Raw genomic sequence first — 19,217 nt, forward strand, 5'->3', positions numbered from 1 at the left:
TGGTATCATATCCAAACTTCTTGATGGAGTTAGAGCAGAATCTGGCCAGTGTCATGTTTTTTATTGTACCTGTACCTCACTGTACTTGTGCACATTACAATAAACTTGACTTGAATTTGGGAAGAATTGATGGGTATTTGGATAGAAGCAATAGGATTAGTGCAAATGGGCGCTCGTTTGTTGGTGCAGACTCTGAGCTGAAGAGCCTGTCCACGCTGTATGGGTCTATAACACCACCAATAAACGATTGACCACCAGAGTTCCTGTGCAGACAGTCACTACATTGACGATATCTATTATATTGTGTACAAACATATGAGTAAGGAACAGGAGTAGGTGACTTGGCCCCTCGAGCCTGCTCCACCAATGAAAAACATGGCTGATTAGATTATGGTCTCGGCTTCCTATTTCCATCTACCCGCTACTACCTCTTTCTTATCAGGTATCAACCTAACTCGGCGTTTAAACTACTGGAAGACTCTGCTTCACCTCCCTTTGAGGTGGAGCGATATTTCCACACGTTCTGAGCCATAGGCAGGGGAAGATGTGATGTGTTGTTGCCCACATTAGTTACCTGAAGGTGAAACAGTGCAAGGGAATTGAGAAAGATCGGGACAACCGGGATGTTCAGAGCTGGGGCGGACTTGATTGGCGACGCAGCGCCCCAGCATGTTACCTCGGTGATGTAAAAAAACTCAGAAGTGACCTCAACCAGCGCCAGAGTCTGCACCACAGCGCGCAGGGTTCCACCGGTGATGGACAGCCGGGAGGCCGGACCCTGGGGCGGGGTCAGCGTAGGGGGCGGGACAGCGCCAGCCCCACCCACTCGGCTTCAGCACCATGAACAAACAGGACGCAGTGGTGATTGTTTCGGCCGTGCGCAGTCCAATCGGTGAGTAGGCCGACCGTCGGCAGAGGAAGCGGGAGCTGAACCACGGCTCCCGCGGGCAGGCGGCAGGGAACCAGCCGCTGTTCTGCGTTGCCCGACCGGCGTTTCAGCCGCTTCGCCAAGGCCCGTGGTCGATGCTCTGAGGGTAATTTCAACCAATCAGACCCCGTGGCACATCTCGTATGTTCTCAATCCGCTCTGTGATTGGCTACAAGACGTCCGGCTGTCTGGGATTGGTTGTGTCCAATAGGCTGGGTGGGAATTGGAGCACGGTGATTGGCGGAGAGCCTGCCGGCCAGAGGTCTGGCCCCTATCCGGAAGGCATGTCAGAGCTCATGGACTGCGGGGCAGGATGTAGTTGGAGTACTCGGGGTGCAGGTAGTGAAGGTTCTCATGGGTGCAGGTTGGAGTCGGAACTCGAGGTGCAGGCAGTGAAGATTGTCATGGGAACTCATTAAGGTGGTTGCTTTACCCTGGATGCAGCACAGAAAATAGGAGGGCCACTCTACTTGGCCCTTCCACTCTCTCCACTATTCTATATGATCATGGCCAGGCTATCCACATTCAGTCCCCTGTTCCAGCCTTCTCCCATATCCCTTGTTCCATCGAATTTTTAGATATATTTAATGATTTGGCTTCCACGGCCATCTGTGATAGAATTCCACAGGTTCACCACTCTACAAGTGAAGAAATTTCTTGTTTCAGTCCTACGTGGCTTGTCCCTTGTAGTTCATCTTTGGTCCTGGGCTCTGCAGCCATCAAGAACACTCTTCCTGCATCTGATCTGTCCAGCCCTGATAGAATTGTCATTCTACAAAATCCCCCCCCCCCCATTCCATTCTTATAAACTAGTAAATATAATGCCCTTTTCAATCCAATCTTTTTTCGTACATCAATCCTGCCATACCAGGAATGTCTAGCAAACCTTTGTTGCACTCATGGACTAGTTGAGCCATTTGGCTCAACTAGTCCATGCTAACCAAGATCCCCATCTAAGCAAGTCCCATTTGCTCATGTTTAGCCCATACCCCTTCTAAACCTTTCCCATCTATGTACCTGTCCAAACACCTTTTAAAAGTTGTTATTGTATATGCCTCAATCACTTCCTCTGGCAGCTCATTCCATATACTGGCCACACTCTGGGTGAAAAAGTTGCCCCTCAAGTTCCTATTAAATTTCTCCCCTCTCACCTTAAACCTATGGCCTCTAGTTCTTGATTTCCCCAACCCTGGGGAAAAAGACTGTGCGCATTCACCCACTCTATGCCACTCATGATTTTATACACCTCTAAGATCACCTCTCAGTTTCCTATATTCCAAGGAATAAAATCCTAGCCTGCTCATCCTCTCCCTGTCACTCAGGTTCTCAAGTCCTAGCAGCATCCTCATAAAACTTCTTTGCACTCTTTCCAAATTAATAATGTCTCTCCTATAAGAGGGCAACCAAAACTGTACAACCTCACTGTGACCTCCCAACTTCTATTTTCAATGTCCTGACTGATGAAGGCTACAATGTGACTGCATTCTTAGTGAACCATGTACTTGAACTCCAAGGTCCCTCTGTTCTACAACACTCGCCAGGGCCCTACTGTTCACTATGAAAGTCCTACTTTGATTTGACTTTCCAAAATGCAAAACCTTGCACTTATCTGAATTGAACTCCATTTGCCAATCGTTGACCCACTTAATCAGCTGATCAAGATCCCCCTGTAATTTTTGATAATCTTCCTCACTGTCCACTCTGCCACCTATTTTAGTGTCATCTGCAAACTTTCTAACCATGCCTTGTACATTCTCATCTAAATCGTTGATATAGGTGACAAACAGCAATGGGCCCAGCACCAGTAGTCATGGGCCTCCAGTCCAAGAAACAAACTTCCATCGTCACCCTCTGCTTTACACCATCAAGCTGATAGTGTATTCAATTAGATAGCTTTCCCTGGATTCCATAGTAGCCTACCATGTGGAACCTTATCAAAGGCCTTACTGAAGTCCATATAGACCATGTCCAGCACCCAGCCTTCATCAACCTTTTGGTCACATCATAAAAAACTCAGTCAAGTTCATAAAATATGATCTTCCACACACAAAGCAATGCTAACTACCCCTAATTAACCTGTTTTTTCCAGATGCATGTATATCTTATCCCTCAGAATCCTTTCCAGTAACTTACCTACCACAGATGTTAGACTTACTAGTCTATAGTTCCCAGGTTTTTATCTGCAGCCTTTTTTAAATAAAGGCACAACATTTGCTACCCTCCAGTCTACCTGCAACTCACCTGTCACTTACGACGATGCCAGTATCTCCACCAGGCTTCCTGCAATTTCTTCTCTAGCCTCCCACTGTTCTTGGATATACCTGGTCAGGCCCTGCAAATTTGTCTACCTTCATCCATTTTAAGATGTTCAGCACCCCCTCTACTGTAATGCAGGCTATCCCCAAGATCTCCCCTTTACCTTTTCCTGGTTCTAAAGTCTTCATTGTCCTTCTCCACAGTAAAAACAGGAGAAACATTCATTGGGGACCTCACCTATTCCCTGCAGCTCCAAACAAAAGTCCTCTTTAATCCTTGAGGGGCCTTATTCTCTCTCTAGTAGTTACTATTTTCCCCTTAATATATTTATAAAATTTATTTGAATTCTCCTTAATCTTCTCTACCAAAGTTATCTCATGCCCTCCTTTTGCCCTTCTGATTTCCTTCTTGAGTACACTCCTGCAACCCCTAGGGATTCACTTGATCCCAGCTGCCTGTACCTGATACATACCTCATTTTTTTCGTGGTCAGGGCCTCCATATCCTTCATCCAGGGTTCCATACTCCTACCAGCCTTGCCCTTCACTCCTGTGGGAACATCTAGACCTTGAGTTCTCTCAATCTCACCTTTAAAAGCCTCCCTGTTGCCTATGGTCCCTTTGCCTGCAAGCAACTTACTCCAGTCAACTTTTGCCAGCTCCTGTCTCATACTGTCAAAATTTGCCTTGCCCCAATTTAGTACTTGAACCTGTAGACGAGTTCTGTCCCTTTTCCATAACTAGTTTATGTAGTAGTGCCCTCTATATATTGCCTGAGGAAATGTTCCTGAACACACTTTTTAAAAAAAAATTCCACCCTGTCTAAACCCTTAACAGTATGGCAGTCCCAGTCTGTTAGGAAAGTTAACATCCCTCACTATGACCACCCTATTATTCTTGCCATTCTCCACAATCTCCCTGCATATCTGTTCTTCTAATTCCCATTGACTGGGAACTGTTGACTTTTTTGATTAAAGCAGGAACATCCTTCCTCAGATTAGGAGATCAAAACCCCACTTCAAGGTGGGGATACACCAAAGTCCTGTCCAACTGCAGCAAGATGCCCCTGATTCTGTACTCAAATTTTCTCCCTGTGAAGGACAATATTTGCTGCCTTAACTGCTTCCTGCAAGTGCATGCTTACTTTCAGTGACTAGGACTCAAGGACACGGGTCTTGTTGCACCTCCAGCTTTACCAATCTATTACTGTTCAGTAACAATCAACCAGCCATCTCCTGTTATGGTTTTGGGTTTGAGAATCGTTGGAGCTGCACTCATCCAGGCAGGTGGAGAATTTTCCCATCAAGCTCCCACTCCCTGCCTTGTACGTAAGAATATAAAAATATTGAAGCACTCAGATGAGAGGTCAGTCATCTGACATCAATGCAGGAGTTACTCAGGGGATCTCTGGGCCCAACCATCTTCAGCTGTTTCATCTCCACCTCCACTTCACCATGGGATCAGAAGTGAAAGCACTGGTGATTGCCCTTGATCCTCCAAGCCTGCTCTGCCATTCAGTGAGATCATGGCTGATCTTCCACCTTCCCACACTAACCCCATGTTCCTCAATTCCCCTTGTCTGTCAGATTATACACATTAACTAAACCTTCACAGCCTTCCTGTGTAAAGAATCTTAAAGATTCACAGCCTTCAGAAACAACCACAGAAACTTCATCCCATCTCTGTCCTGAATGACTGACTCCTGATATCAAGTGAGTGACCCCTAGTTCTAAACACTTCAGCTTGGGGATACATCAACTTCACATCTACCTTGTAAGAATTCTGTATGTTTCAATGAGATCACCTCTCAATTCTTTTAAACTCAAGACAGTTTAAGAACAAAAAGCAAACTGCTGAAGAAACTCAGCAGGTTAAGCAGTATCTGTGGAGGGAAATGGACAGTCAACAGGAGATAGCCTGTATGAAAAGGTGAAGGGGAGAGTGGAGATGGCGACAGAGGCTGGGAGGTGATTGGTGGAGGTGACAAAGGGCTGCAGGTGATGGAATCTGATGGGAGAGGAAGGTGGAGCATGGAACCAGATAAGGGAGGTGGGGGGGGGGGGGACCCAGTGGGAGGTGTGTGTGTAATGGGTGGATGGAGAATGTGGTGTAGGGGAAAGAGACGGTGGGCTGGGGGTATGTGTAGGAGAAAGTGACAGGGGGAGCAGGTCACCTGGAGCCAGAGAGTTCAATGTTCTCCCTCTCCACTCTCAATCCTGATTCAGGGATTTGACCCAAAACATTGACAATTCCTCCTCTTCCCCCCTCCCCCCCCAAATGCCCAGATGTGCTGCTCGACCCACTGAATTCCCCCAGCCAGATTGTTTGTTGCTCCAGTAAATAGCCTGATTGGCTCTGTCTTGCTTTTATGTGAACAGGATATACCCAGGCAATTTTCTGTAGTGTTCAGAAATTCCAGTATTGTACAGAAACAGCTTGGCTAAGGGAATGGCTTCTGGAGGACAGTCCTTTTGAAATACAGCTGGAATATTGTCTGGACCCATGGTGTTAACTGTATCCACTGCTGTCAGCTGTTATGTGATATGTGAAGTACATTGAATTGGCTTTTGTGTTGGTGGGGATCTCGGAAGGATGCTGAGATGGATCACCCACTCAGCACCTCTGTTAACACTTCAGCCTTGGCATTAGTGCTCATCTGCTGGGCCCTGCCTTCAGTGGGGATGGGGATGTTCTTGGAGCCTCCTCCAATTTGCCATTTAATTGTCCACCACTATTCATAAGTGGCAGGACCTGTGGCATTGCTTGACTCTCAGCGAGTCCACCTACACTCCCCATTGAACCAGGGTTGACCCCAGCTGCATAATGCTGATGTATGAGGGATATGCCAGGCCATGAGGCAACAGGTTGTTGCAGTAGACACGAACTGATGGCCCACACAGCCCAGCTCTGAGCTCAGGTCTGTTTCACCACAATGGTAGTGCAGCATAATACAAAAGAGGATCTTCTTAGTACAAAGGTGAGACTTCAGTGGAGGGCAGGTGTCTGAATGATGAAGGGGTTAATAATGCAGACTGACAAAAGAACAACTTGGCCATGAATTTGACAGTGAGGAGGAAAGCTTTTGATTTCAGGAGGTTATAAATGGTCATGTGGGGAATTTAATCCAGAGAAGTGGGAGGTGATGCATTGGGTGAGATGCCACAAGGCACCAAATCCGCAGTGAATGGGAGGATGGTGAGCAGTGGAGGAATGGGGAGGTGGGGTGAATGTGCACAGATCCTTAAAGGTAGCAGGACAGGTCAAAAAGATGTAAAGGCTACTGGCTTAGGCACAGAGTAAGAGCAGGGCAGTTATGCGAGAACAGGAAACTAAACTCGGTCTGCTTGAGAAAAGTGCTGTTCCAGTCAGGAGAGGGTGTGGAGAAGGTTCATGAGGATGGTGCTGGGGGTTATAGTTGTGAGGGTCTAGGGCTGACTTCTTGGAACAAATAGGGAGTTGAAGACAGTTGATGTAAATAAAATGAGGGCATAGACAGAATTAGCAGGAAGCAGAGTGGTCAAAGACCAGGGGCATAGATTTTAAGAAATGGCTAGAAAAATGAGGAAAACTGTTCACAACCAGAAATGGAAGTCACCGCTGAAAGGGTGGGAGAAGCAGAAATACTCATACATGATATAAATTGGAAGAGCCGTGAACAGCGGTTAAAGGTGTGTGCAAAAACAAGATGCCGGAGGAACGCAGCAGCCCAGGCAGCATCCGTGGAGAAAAACAGACCAGGGTCCTGACCTGAAATGTTGACCATATGTTTTTCTCCACAGATGCTGCCTGGCCTGAGTTCCTTCAGCATGTTTTTTTTATCTAGATTCCAGCATCTGCAGTCCTTTGTTTCTCAGGGGTAAAAGTGGACTGTTGGAAGGGCTGATGGGGCTGGACAGCTTATTCAACTGATAAAAACCTGCTTGGTCAGTGGTCTCTTGTGCCATAAATTTTCACTGACCCTCTGCTGTGTGGTGAAAATGGATGTAGACTGCATCAGCTCACTGTCCTCATCATCCCTCCTCGTTACCATCTCAAACAACTCAGTCGTTCATCAGACAGTCTCAGCAGGTCAGGCAGCATCTGTGACTCTGGATATTTGCCCACTGGGCCGAATGAGGTTTCCCCATCCTTTTTTAAACAATAGTACAATTTTAGCAGCCCTCTAACCCTCTGACAGATTGAAAAATTGTGATCAGAGCCTCTGCAATCTCCTCTTAGTTTTTTTTAATGGCCCAGAACTTATTTCATCTGACCCAGGTATTTTATGGAGGGATATGGACCACCTGCAGGCAGAGGGATTAGTTTAATTAGGTGTCATTAGCTTAATTAGTTCAGCACAGTATCATGGACCGAAGGGCCTGTTCCTGTGCTATACTGTGCTATGTTCTGTGTTTATTCAAATTAAACCCCTTATACTTCATTGTTTACCATGTTCATCCCTTCCAGTATTTCACACTGTTTCTACTTAATGACTTCTGATCGGTATTCACCATGGTGAAGGATATGGAGGCTGCAGAGTTAAGACGGGTACACTAATATTCTGGAGCGTGTCTGTATTGGTATGGAGGAAGTGCCAGATATATTGGAGCACATTAGGGTGGATAAATCCCCAGGGCCTGATGGGATCTATCCCAAGATGCTGAGGGAAGCAAGGGAGGAGATTGCTGGGGTTCTGACAGAGATTTTTGCATCGTTGTTAGCCACAGGTACCAGCAGACCAGATGATAGCTAATGTTGTCCCCTTGTTCAGAAAGGGCAGTAGAGATAAGCCTGGAAACTACAGGCTTGGTGAGCCTTGTGTCAGTGGTAGGAAAGTTACTGGAAGAGATGCATGGGGACAGGATTTATGTACACTAGGAAAGGCAGGGACTGATTAGGAGTCAGCACGAGTTTGTACAGCAGAAATCATATCTCTCAAATCTGAGTTTTTTGAGAAGGTAACCAAGAAGATTGAAGGCAGGGTGGTGGATGTTGTCAATATGGATTTCAGTAAAGCTTTTGACAAGGTCCTGCAGAATTGCATGCAAAACTCCATTTGGGACCTAATCTGTGTTTTAGAGGTTCAACATAACCTCTGTACTTTTACAAATTAATTAGGAGCAGGAAAAGGCCACACAGCCCTTCAATCCTGCTCTACCATTTGATAAGATCATGGCTGAACAATCCTCTGGGCCTCTGTTTATGTTTGCTAACCAATCTCTCTCAACACACCAAAGATTTTCAGATGTAAACCATAGTCCCTTTGTTTCTACATAACCCTTCAGGAATATGCCATTTGAGCTAGTTTGTTGCTTTTTGTTCTTTATCCCAAGTTGTATGATGGGTTGGTCCAGAAAGTTAAGGGATCTGAAGTATGTTGGTGAACTGGATCCAAAATTGGCTTGCTGACAGGAGGCAGAGGATAGTGCTTGTCTGACTGGATGGTTTGTCTGACTGGAGGTCTGTAACAAATGGCGTACCACAGGGACTGGTGCTGGGACCTGTTTGATAAATGATTTGGATAAGGATGTATGTAGTCTTAGTAAGTTTGAAGATGGCACATAAATTGCTTCAGTTGTAGATAGCAAAGAGGGAAGGATACAGTGGGATTCAGATCCACTGGAAAGGTAGGTAGAGTGCTGACAGATGGAATTTAATCTAGTCATGGGCAAGGTCATTTTGGGAAGTCAAATTAGAAAATAGAACACAGCACAGCACATGAACAGACCCCTTGGCCCACAATGTCTGTGCTGAACATGATGCAGAATTAAGCAAAATCTCTTCTGCCTGTATATGATCCATGTCACTCCAAATTCTGGTAGGACATATGGCAGTGACCTTTGGAGCATTGATGTATAGGGAGATCTTGTGGTACAAATACATAGCTCCCTGAAAGTGGTGACACAGGCAGAAATGGTAATATAAAAGGCATTTGGTAAGCTTGCCTTCATACACCAAAGGCATTAAGAGTTGGCACATGTTGCAGTTGTACAAAATATTGGTAAGACTGCACTTATAGCAATAGAGAGGGTGCCGAAGAGATTCACCAGGACATCGCCTGGAATGGAGGGCTCTAGTTGTAAGGAGAGATTGGATAAGCTGGGTTTATTCTCACTGGAACATAGTAGGCTGAGGAATGACCTTATAGTGGTTTAGAAAACTATGAAGGGCATAGATAGGAGTTTGACTTTTTCCCAGGGCAGAGAAGTTTAGAACTAGATACAATAGGTTTGTCAGAGGGGGGAATTTTAAAAGAAATCTGAAGTAAAATTTTCAAACAGTGGTAAATATATGGAACAAGCTGCCAGAGGAGGTGGTGGAGGCAGGTAGAATTACAATGTTTAAAAAGTGTTTGAACAGGTACTTGGATAGGAAGGGATCAGAGGAATATTGGCTTAATGCAGGCAAATAGGATTAGTGGAGATAGGCAATGTGGTCAGCGTGGACAAGGTGGGCCGAAAGGGCCCATTTCTGGGCTGTACATTTGATTCTATGAACATTGAAGTTGTTCCCTTGTATGAAGGCAGCTACAAAGTGTTCATTCAGAAACCTATCCACTTCCTCTGCCTTCATGGATGAGTTGGAGACAAGCTACAGATGCTGGAACCTGGAGCAAAAGACAAACTGCTGGAACTCAGCGGGTCAGGCAGCATCTGTGGGAGAAAGGGATTGTTGACATTTTGGGCCGAGACCCTGAATCTCATGGTCCTAGCATAGACATAAGAGTTGAACTGTGGAGGTGAAGTGAGAGTGACTGCTGTTAACATCAAGGCAGCACTTGATTGAAAATGGTATCAAAGAGCCCTGGATAGACTGGAGTTAAAGGGAATCGGGGGGGGGGGGGGGCGCGGGGGGAGAAACCCTCCACTGGTTGGAATCCTACTCAGCATAAAAGATGGTTGTGGTGGTTGAAGGTCAGTCATCTCAGCCACAGGACACCCCTGCAGACATTCCTCACGATAGTGTCCGAGGCCCAACCATCTTCAGCTCCTTAAATCAAGGTCAAAAATAGAGAAGTTCACTGATGTTTGCACAATGTTTGACACCATTCAAACTCCTCAGATAACAAAGCAGTCCACATCCAAATGCAGCAAGACCTGGACAATATCCAGGCCTGGGCTGGTAGGTGACAAGTAACATTCACGCTGCCCAAGAGATGACAATATCCAACAAGAGAAAATCCAACTGCCACCCCCTGACTTTCAATGAATTACCATCACAGAATCCCCCACTATCAATATCCTGGAGATTACTATTGACCAGAAACTGAATTAAGTAGCCATATACACCCTGTAGCTACAAGAGCAGGTCAGAGGCTAGGAATCCTCTGGTGAGTAACTCGCCAAGGCCACCATCTACAAGGTTCAAGTCAGGAATGTGAACACTCTCCACTTTCCTGGATGAGTGCAGCTTCAATGCTCAAGAAGCTTGACACCATACAGGATATAGCAGCTCACTTGATTCCACGCACAACCATTCACTTGCTTCACCTATGCACAGAAGCAGCAGTGTGTACCATCTACAGGATACACTGCAGCAACTCAAAGGCTCCTTAGACAACACCTTTCAAACCCACCACCTCTACCAGCTAGAAGGACAAGGGCAGCAAAAGCATGGGAACACCAACATCTGGAAGTTGCTCTCAAAGCCACACATCATTCCGACTTAGAAATATATCACTGTTCCTTCACTATCACTAACAGCAGGACTTAGACGCAGTGTCAAAGGATGGTGCGAACCTTGGTGCAGGAACCACCAGTGGTGGTGTTCCCATGTACCATGGACATGTACCTTGTCCTTATTATTGGTAAAAGTTGCAGGCTTGTGAGATGCTTTCAGAAGAGCATGGGCAAGTAAGTGCAATGGATTCTGTAGATAGTACACACTGCAGTCACTGTGCATTGGCGATGAATGGGGTGTATTGGATGGTGCTGAGCTTCTTGTTGCTGCACTTATCCAGGCAAATGGAGCGCATTCCATCACACACTGCTCTTGTCCCTTGTAGGCAACTGTTGGAGAGGTTTGAGTTGTCAGGAGGTGAGTCATTTGACCTGCTCTTGTGGGTAAGGCTGGCTCACATGAGCTTCTGGTCAGTGCTGGCCCCCAGATATTGACAGTGGTGTACTCAACAATGGTAATGTTGTTGAATGTCAGGGGTATGTGGCATTGTTTGAGGGGGTCATTACATGGCATTCTTCTGGCATGAATGTCTTTTGCCAGTTATCAGCCCATACCTGAATGTTGTCCAGGTCCTGCTGTATGTTGGCATGGGCTGCTTCATTTGCTGAGGAGATGCAAATGAAATTGAACATAGTGCAAATATCAGTGAACATCCTCACGTCTGACCCTAAGATGGAAGGAAAGTCATCGGTGAAACAGCTGAAACAAGTTGGGCCTGTAACACTGTCCTGAGGACTGCGGTGATGTCCTGGGTCTGAGATGATTGACCTGTGACATCCACAACCATTTTGCTTCGTGCGAGTCAATGACTCCAATTGCTGGCTCATTGACCTTAGTTTTACCAGGGCACCTTGCATTCAAGCAGTCACACTCCCCTCGTCTCTGAACCAAGGCTGTGATGAGACCTGGGATTGATTGGTCCTAGTGAAATCCAAACTGGGCATTGGTGGGCGCTTACTGGTGAGCAAGTTCTGCTTGATGGGACTGCTGATGACACCTTCCATCTTGGTCAAGGTCCCAGCAATCTCATCCCTTGCCTCCAGAAAGGATGCTTTCTATGGTACATATATAAAAATTGGTGAGTGTTAATGGGGACATGACAAATGTCTTTAGCCTTCTGAGGAACAAGAGGTGCTGCTGTACTTTCTTGACCACAGTGTCTACATGGTACATGGTTGGACTGGAACAAGCTACTGGTGATGTTTACACCAAGGGACTTAAAGCTCTCAACCATCTGTCCCAGCACCATTTTTACATACAGGGGCATGGGCTTCCTGAAGTCAATGGCTAGCTCTTTTGTTTGCTGACATTGAGGGAAAGGTTTTAATCATGACATGATGCCACCAGGCTCTTTCTCTTTCCTGTACTTCATCTCATCTTTATTTGAGATACACCCCACTACGGTGGTGTCATCTGCAAACTTGTAGATGGAGTTAGTGCAGAGTCTGGCCACAGTTACGAGTGTATCGGGAGTAAAGTAGGGTGCTGAGGAGGCTGATTGGGTGATAATTGGCCAGATTGGATTTGTCCTGTTTTTTTTGTGAATAGGAGCACCTGGACAATTTTCTGCACTGTTGTAACTGTACTAGAACCCCTGCTCCACTTTGAAATTTGAGAAACCAGCAAATAAGCAGAAAAAATAACCACTTGTTAAAAGTTTCATTGTAAAGTCCATGTTCTTTGCATTGCATTTTCTTGTGGTATCTGAGCAAGTTTGGATGCTATGAACTTGTTTGTCTTTGTAGGTTCCTTCAATGGCTGTTTATCGAGCCTGGCTGCCCATCAACTAGCCTCAGTGGTGATAAAGGAAGCCCTGAAGAAGGCAAATATACAACCAGAAGATGTGTCTGAAGTGATTTTAGGGCAGGTTTTAACTGCAGGTACAGTAAGTGAGTTGTAACAAAGGTGGAGGTTGCATACAAGAAATTCAATAACATGCTTGAATCAGGAGAAAAAACTGCAGATGCTGGAAATCTGAACTAAAAACAAAATGCTGGAAACACTTAGCAGGACAGGCAGCATCTGTGGAGAGAAAAACAGGCAATGTTTCAGATCAGCAACCCTCTGTCTGAACTGGAAAATAGAAGAGATATTTGAAGTTGTAGAGAAGGCGGTGGGAGGAATGGACAGGACAAAAGGTTGCCATGAGGATGTGCCATCTGGTCAATAGCATGGACAATGTGTTGCTAACAGCAGGTCTGTGGGACATGGCCAGTGGGTCAGGCTGTACTCAGGAGCAAGCAAAGAACCGAGCCAGACTCGTGGATGGTTTAGAGCAGAAATGGCCCATTCCGATACAGATCAAGTTACCTGAAGTAGGAAATTGCAAATCTGAGTCCCAAAGGCTGCATATATGCCCAGGCAGAAGGAGAAGTGCAGTTCCTCAAGCTAACAATGGGCCTCATTATAACAGTGCAGGAGGCTACAGGCAGAAGTTAGAGGGATGAAGAATTAAGGTAATAGACTACAGGAAGCTCAGTGTCACTACTGCAGACTGAGACAGGTGCTCTCCAAACCTATCACCCAATCTAAGCTTGGTTTCTCCAATGTGCAAGTGAATCACTGCTTCACCTGAAAGGACTGTTGGGTCCTGGATGGTGGGAAGGGAAGAGGTGAAAGGACAGGTTTGCACCTGTAGTTCCACAGGAAAGGGTGATACAAGAGAAAGTGGTGGGCAGGACAGAAGAGTGAACCAGGGAATTGTGAAGGGAATGATCTCTTTGAAATGCTGAAAGGGTGATACAATGTATCTGGTGATGGAACCTTGTTGGAGCTGATGGAAATTGAGAAGGATGAGTGTGGAGGCTGGTGAGGTAGAGGTAAGGATCAGGGGATCAGGTCCCTAGTGAGTGTGTAGGGCGTGTGGGATCAGGTTCCTGGTGAGTTCAAAAAAGGGGGGTAAAACAACTAACTGAGTCACTTGCCAAACTGTTGGGATTTCTAAACAATTGGATAGCAGATTGTGCAAGCTTTACGTACATGTCAGGATGAAATCCATCAGGAACTAGAGACTTCTCAACCTGTAGCTCCAACAATTTGCTCAGGACCACTGCCCTGTGGATGTTATTTTCCTGAGTTCCCCTTTCCCCTCCAATTCCCAATAATCAGCTGTGATGGTGCATTTACCACCTGGATTATCTGGGAGTTCTCAATACAGGTGATCCCTACCCTTACAGAATTCAATAATCACTACCCAAAATTTGAGGTACAGAATAAAATTCACTCTTACAGATTTGAAAAAAGTAAGTAAATTCAAATTTATTTTTTTTTAAAACCCACAACAAATTGCAACAAGCCCCTTTTCCATGCATTCCAATTTCTTTTGCGATGTGCTCCCTGTAATGTGGTATTACATGTTGCCCCTGCAAATGGCTGTCTCATTGCTGATCATTACTGTTTGTAAATGTGAAATTTTACTCAGACTTGGTTTCCATCTTGTCCATCATTTTCTGTGAAACTGATCATGTTTATGATCATATGGACTCTTACTGTTTGCCACATACAATTGATGTGAATGCAGGAGGCATGATTAGTAAGTTTGCAGATGACACAAAAATGGGTGGAGTTGTTGATAGTGAGCAGGTAGTCATAGGTTACAAAGCAACATCAATCAGCTGCTAAATTGGGCAGAGCACTGGCAAATGAAATTTAATCCTGATAAGTGTGAGGTGATGCACTTTCTCATAAGGGTAAGACCCCATGAGTGGGTGGGCCCCATGGAGTAGTGAGGAACAATGGGACTTTGGTGTGCAAGTCCCTAGATCCCTAAAGATGGCAGCACAAGTAGTGAAGTTGGTGAGGAAGGCATCTGGGAGATTTGCCATCATTAGTGGAGACATAGAATAGAAGAGCATTGAGGTCATGGTACAACTTTATAAAGTATTGGTTAGTCCATAGCTGGGTTATTGTGGGCAGTTCTAGTCAGCACACTAGGAAGGACATGATTGTACTGGAGAGGTTGCAGAGGGGATTCACCAGGATGTTGCCTGGGATTCAGCGTTTCAGCAATGAGGGGAGACTGCAGGGGTTGGGTTTGTTTTCCTTGGAGCACAGGAGGCTGAATGGGGGTGGGGGGGTGGTGGCTAGATAGAAGTATACCAAATTATTAGAGGCATTGATTAGGGTGGAAAGTGAAACTTTTCCCCATAATGGAGGCATTGGTTTAAGGTGGGGAGTAGAAAGGTTGGAGGGGATCTGAGGAAGAATTTTTTTCATCAAAAGGGTTGGAATGTGGAACACACTGCCTGAGGAGGTGGTGGAGGCAGAGACTCTCACATTTCTTTTTTACAATATTTATTAATCCATGAAAAAAATACAGAATATATGCATCAAAAAGTGTAAAAATACTACTGAATACATTGTTAAATCATACTTAAGATCACAATACTCTCAATCACATAGTTAAAGGAAAAAAATTGAAATATTATTATAAAAAAAATCTACTCCCCACTACCAAAAACTGAAGCTGTTTGATGGAAAAAAACAAGGAAGAACCTTAAATGTAACAGTGTCAGCCAATATCTGCGTTTTAGACACCAAATCAGATTTTGAAAATAATTCAAGAAAGGTCCCCACAAGGTTTGAAAGTCTAAGTTAGATTCAAAAACTGAACAGCAAATCTTCTCTAGATTCAGGCATGACATAACATCCCGTAACCATTGAGCATGAGTAGGTGGAGTAACTTCCATCCATTTAGGCAATATGGCTCTCCTGGCTGTAAGAGAAATAAAAGCCAGAATGTGTAAATCAGAAGCCTTCAAAGTTGTATCTTTTTCTCCAACGATCCCAAATAGTGCAGTCAAAGGATTAAGTTTAAAATTTATTTTGAAAAGTACAGAAAAAGTGTGGAAAGACCTCTGTCCAATATTTTTTAAGACTCTGACACATCCAAAACATGTGAATTAGAGAAGCCACTCCGTTATTGCATTTGTCACAGTAAGGAGATATATCGGAATAAAAACGGGATAGTTTCACTTTAGACAAATGAGCTTTATGGACCACTTTAAATTGAAGGAGAGAATGACGAGCACATAATGATGAAGTATTAATCAACTTGAAAATTTCATTCCAAGTTTCCTCGGAAATTGACATCTGCAAATCTTGTTCCCAAGTGTTTTTAATTTTATCTAGTGGCACCTTACTCATTCCTAGTAATCTGCCATAAATATTAGATATTGAGCCATCCTGAAAGGGTTCCAAATTAAAAATTACATCTAAATTTTTATCAGGACTCAAAGGAAAAGAATGTAATTGAGATTGAAGAAAATCTCTAATTTCTAAATATCTTTTAAAAAAAGTTTTTGGTAAATTATACTTGATAGACAATTGTTCAAACGAAGAAAGGTTTCCTCCAACAAACAGATCCTGAAAACAAGTAATACCTAATTTGTCCCACTCTTTAAAACCTTCTATGACTGATGCAGTTTTCAAAAAAAAAGAAAGTGGGACTGGACAAAGAAACTCAATAAACCAAAATATTTTCTAAATTGTAACCAAATCCTTAAAGCATGTTTAGCTACTAAATTGTCTGTTAATTTATTTAGTGACATAGGGAGTGAAGAACCAAGCAGAGAAATAATAGAACATTTTTTTAAAAGTTAGCTTCCAAAGAAACCCATACTGGATGAGCCTCTTGATGAATGTAATATAGCCAAAATGTAAGATTTCATATTGATTGCCCAGTAGTAAAATCTAAAGTTAGGTAAAGCTAAACCTCCGTCCTTTTTAAGCTTCTGAAGATGAACTTTATTTAGCCTGGGATATTTATTATTCCATATGTAAGAAGATATAATTGAATCAAGAGAGTCAAAGAAAGATTTAGTAATAAAAACACCTAAAGTCTGAGATAGGTCTATGAATTTAGGTAAAATATTCATTTTAATAGTATTAATTTAGCCAATCAATGATATAGAAAGAGGTGACCAGCTTGATAAAACCCTTTTCGCATAGAGCAATAAGGTGAGAAAATTTTCTTTAAATGTTTATAATTTTTAGTAATTGACACCCCCAGGTAGGTAAAATGATTTCTTACAATTTTAAAAGGAATGTTAATATCAAATGGTACCACATTATTCAGAGGGAAAAGTTCACTCTTATGTAAGTTCAATTTGTATCCTGAAAAATGACTAAAGCAAAAAAGTAAAGGAGGTAACGAGGCTTCAACATTAGATATAAAAAGTAATGAATCATTAGCATATAATGAAACTTTATGGTTGATGCCTCTTCTGGAGATACCAACGATATCTCTAGATTCTCAGAAATGGCCAAAGGTTCTAAGGCTAAATCGAAAAGCAAAGGGCTCAAAGGACATCCCTGTCTGGTTCCACGTTGAAGTTTAAAAGATTTAGAATTCTGAAAATTAGTAAGAACTCAAGCAGAAGGGGATAGATAAAGTAATTTAATCCATTGGATAAAGTCGGGCCCAAAGTTAAATTTCTCAAGTTTTAGATAAGTAATTCCATTCAATCCGATCAAAGGCCTTCTCAGCATCTAGAGAGGTCACACATTGTGATATTTCCTTAGAGGGAGAGTAGATAATATTCAATAAATGATGAATATTAAAATGAGAATATCAATTTTTAATAAAACCAGTCTGATCATCAGATATAATTGAAGGTAAAATATTTTCCAATCTGAGCTAAAACTTTAGATAAAATTTTAACATCCACATTAAGTAACGAAATTGGTCTGTACAAAGCACATTCTGTTGGGTTCTTATTTTTCTTAAGAATAAGTGAAATAGAGGCTTCATAAAGATTGTTGTAATCTACCCAATTTAAAAGAATCTGGAAAAAACAGCACAAGGTGTAAGCAAAGAGGAAAAGGCTTTATAGTATTCTCCAGGAAATCCATCAGGACCCAGAGTCTTTCCAGAGTGTAAGGATCGCACCACCTCGGCGGTTTCCTTATATGTGATAGATTGATCCGTTTTCGGTTTTCAGTAGAAAGTATAGGAATGTCTAATTGGTCAAAGAAATTACTCATTACAGAATTATCTTTAGGAAAATTAGAACTATAAAGTTAGAATTCTCTAAAAGTATTATTTATTTCCAAAAGATCAGTTGTCCTCTCACCATTGGCTTTCATTTTCTTTAATTTGCCATTTAGCTCTGGAGGTTTTTAACTGGTTAGCCAGTAATTTACCTGTTTTATCTCTATGAGTGTAAAATTGACTCTTTTAAAAGTTGACTTTCATTTGGATATGTTAAAAGATCATAATTAGTTTTAATTTCAACTCAGTTTATATAAAGCCAGATCTGGATCCAAAGCATATTTTTGATCTAATAGTTTAAGTTGATTAATTAGATTGGCTCTTCCTTTGTTAGCTTTTCCTAATGTTTGCCATATAAGAAATAATTTGACCTCTAAAAGGCTTTAAAAGCATCCCAAATGATAAGACTAGAAATCTCTTCTGAAGAATTTTTTTTTAAAAAGAGTAATTTGTTTCTCCAGAAATTCTAAAGTTTTTATCAGATAACAAGGTTAGGTTAAAACACCAAAATCTGTTTGAGGAAGCCCAGGGAGATGTAAAGATAGAAACACAGAAGCATGATCTGAAAGGGCAATCTCTTTATAGTCACAGGATCGAATTGATGGAATCATCAATAAAAAAAAGTAGTCAATCCTGGAATGTGTGGTGAACATGAGAGAAAAAAGAATATTCCTTATCTTCAGCGTGCAAAAAATGCCAGACGTCAATGACAACAGTTTTCATTAAAAATGATTGAAGAAATAAAGCTGATTTATTAGGAGCAGCTAATTTAATAGATGACCTATCTAATTTGGGATCTAACCAGCAATTAAAATCCCCTAACATCAAAGAGTAAAAATTCAAATCTGGTAGAAATGAAAAAAATCATTCAAAAAATCCTGGGTCATCCATATTTGGAGCATAGGTATTAACCAATACCATTGGTCTATTATTTTACCTGATACTATAACAAAACAACCATTAGTATCAGTTATTACCTTGTGTTGATCAAATGGAACTGTCTTATCTATAAGAATTGTAACCCCTCCAGATTTGGCTTGAAAAGAAAAATGAAATTGGAACCCATTCCATCAATTAAAAAAATGTGAAGTATCACGGTTACAAATGTGTGTTTCTTGTAAAAAGATAATAGTGGCTTTAAATTTTTTAATATAGGCAAAAATCTTCTTTTGCTTCAGATGATGATTTAAGCCTTTTACATTAAAACTAAGCAAATTAATAATTTGATCATTATAGTATTTAAATGTAGGTAAAAAGAGAATGATGAACAAACCATTGGAGTGTATCATCAAAAAGTACTACAGTAGGATTCCAAATAAGGTATCTATGCAACAGACTTGGCTGACAGCCCTAAACAGCTTCCCAGGAAACCCCCTCCCAACACC

The 19,217-nt window shown here is 42.7% G+C and overlaps 1 protein-coding gene across 2 annotated transcripts in view; it reads left to right on the forward strand.

The window, feature by feature from the left end:
• The first annotated feature begins 817 nt into the window (after window positions 1-817).
• The window catches only part of acat2 (acetyl-CoA acetyltransferase 2), a 43,182-nt gene continuing 24,782 nt past the window's right edge, over window positions 818-19,217 (forward strand). Inside the window, exons 1-2 of one of the 2 annotated variants that reach the window (XM_052011394.1) lie at window positions 818-892; window positions 12,587-12,721. In XM_052011394.1, the coding sequence (XP_051867354.1) occupies window positions 841-892; window positions 12,587-12,721 (187 nt within the window). In that variant the 5' untranslated portion in view covers window positions 818-840. The remainder of the gene's footprint in view (window positions 893-12,586; window positions 12,722-19,217) is intronic. The other variant, XM_052011396.1, reaches the window with a different exon arrangement.

This window comes from Pristis pectinata, chromosome 3 (assembly GCF_009764475.1).
Source record: "Pristis pectinata isolate sPriPec2 chromosome 3, sPriPec2.1.pri, whole genome shotgun sequence".
Classification (NCBI taxonomy): Eukaryota; Metazoa; Chordata; class Chondrichthyes; order Rhinopristiformes; family Pristidae; genus Pristis; species Pristis pectinata.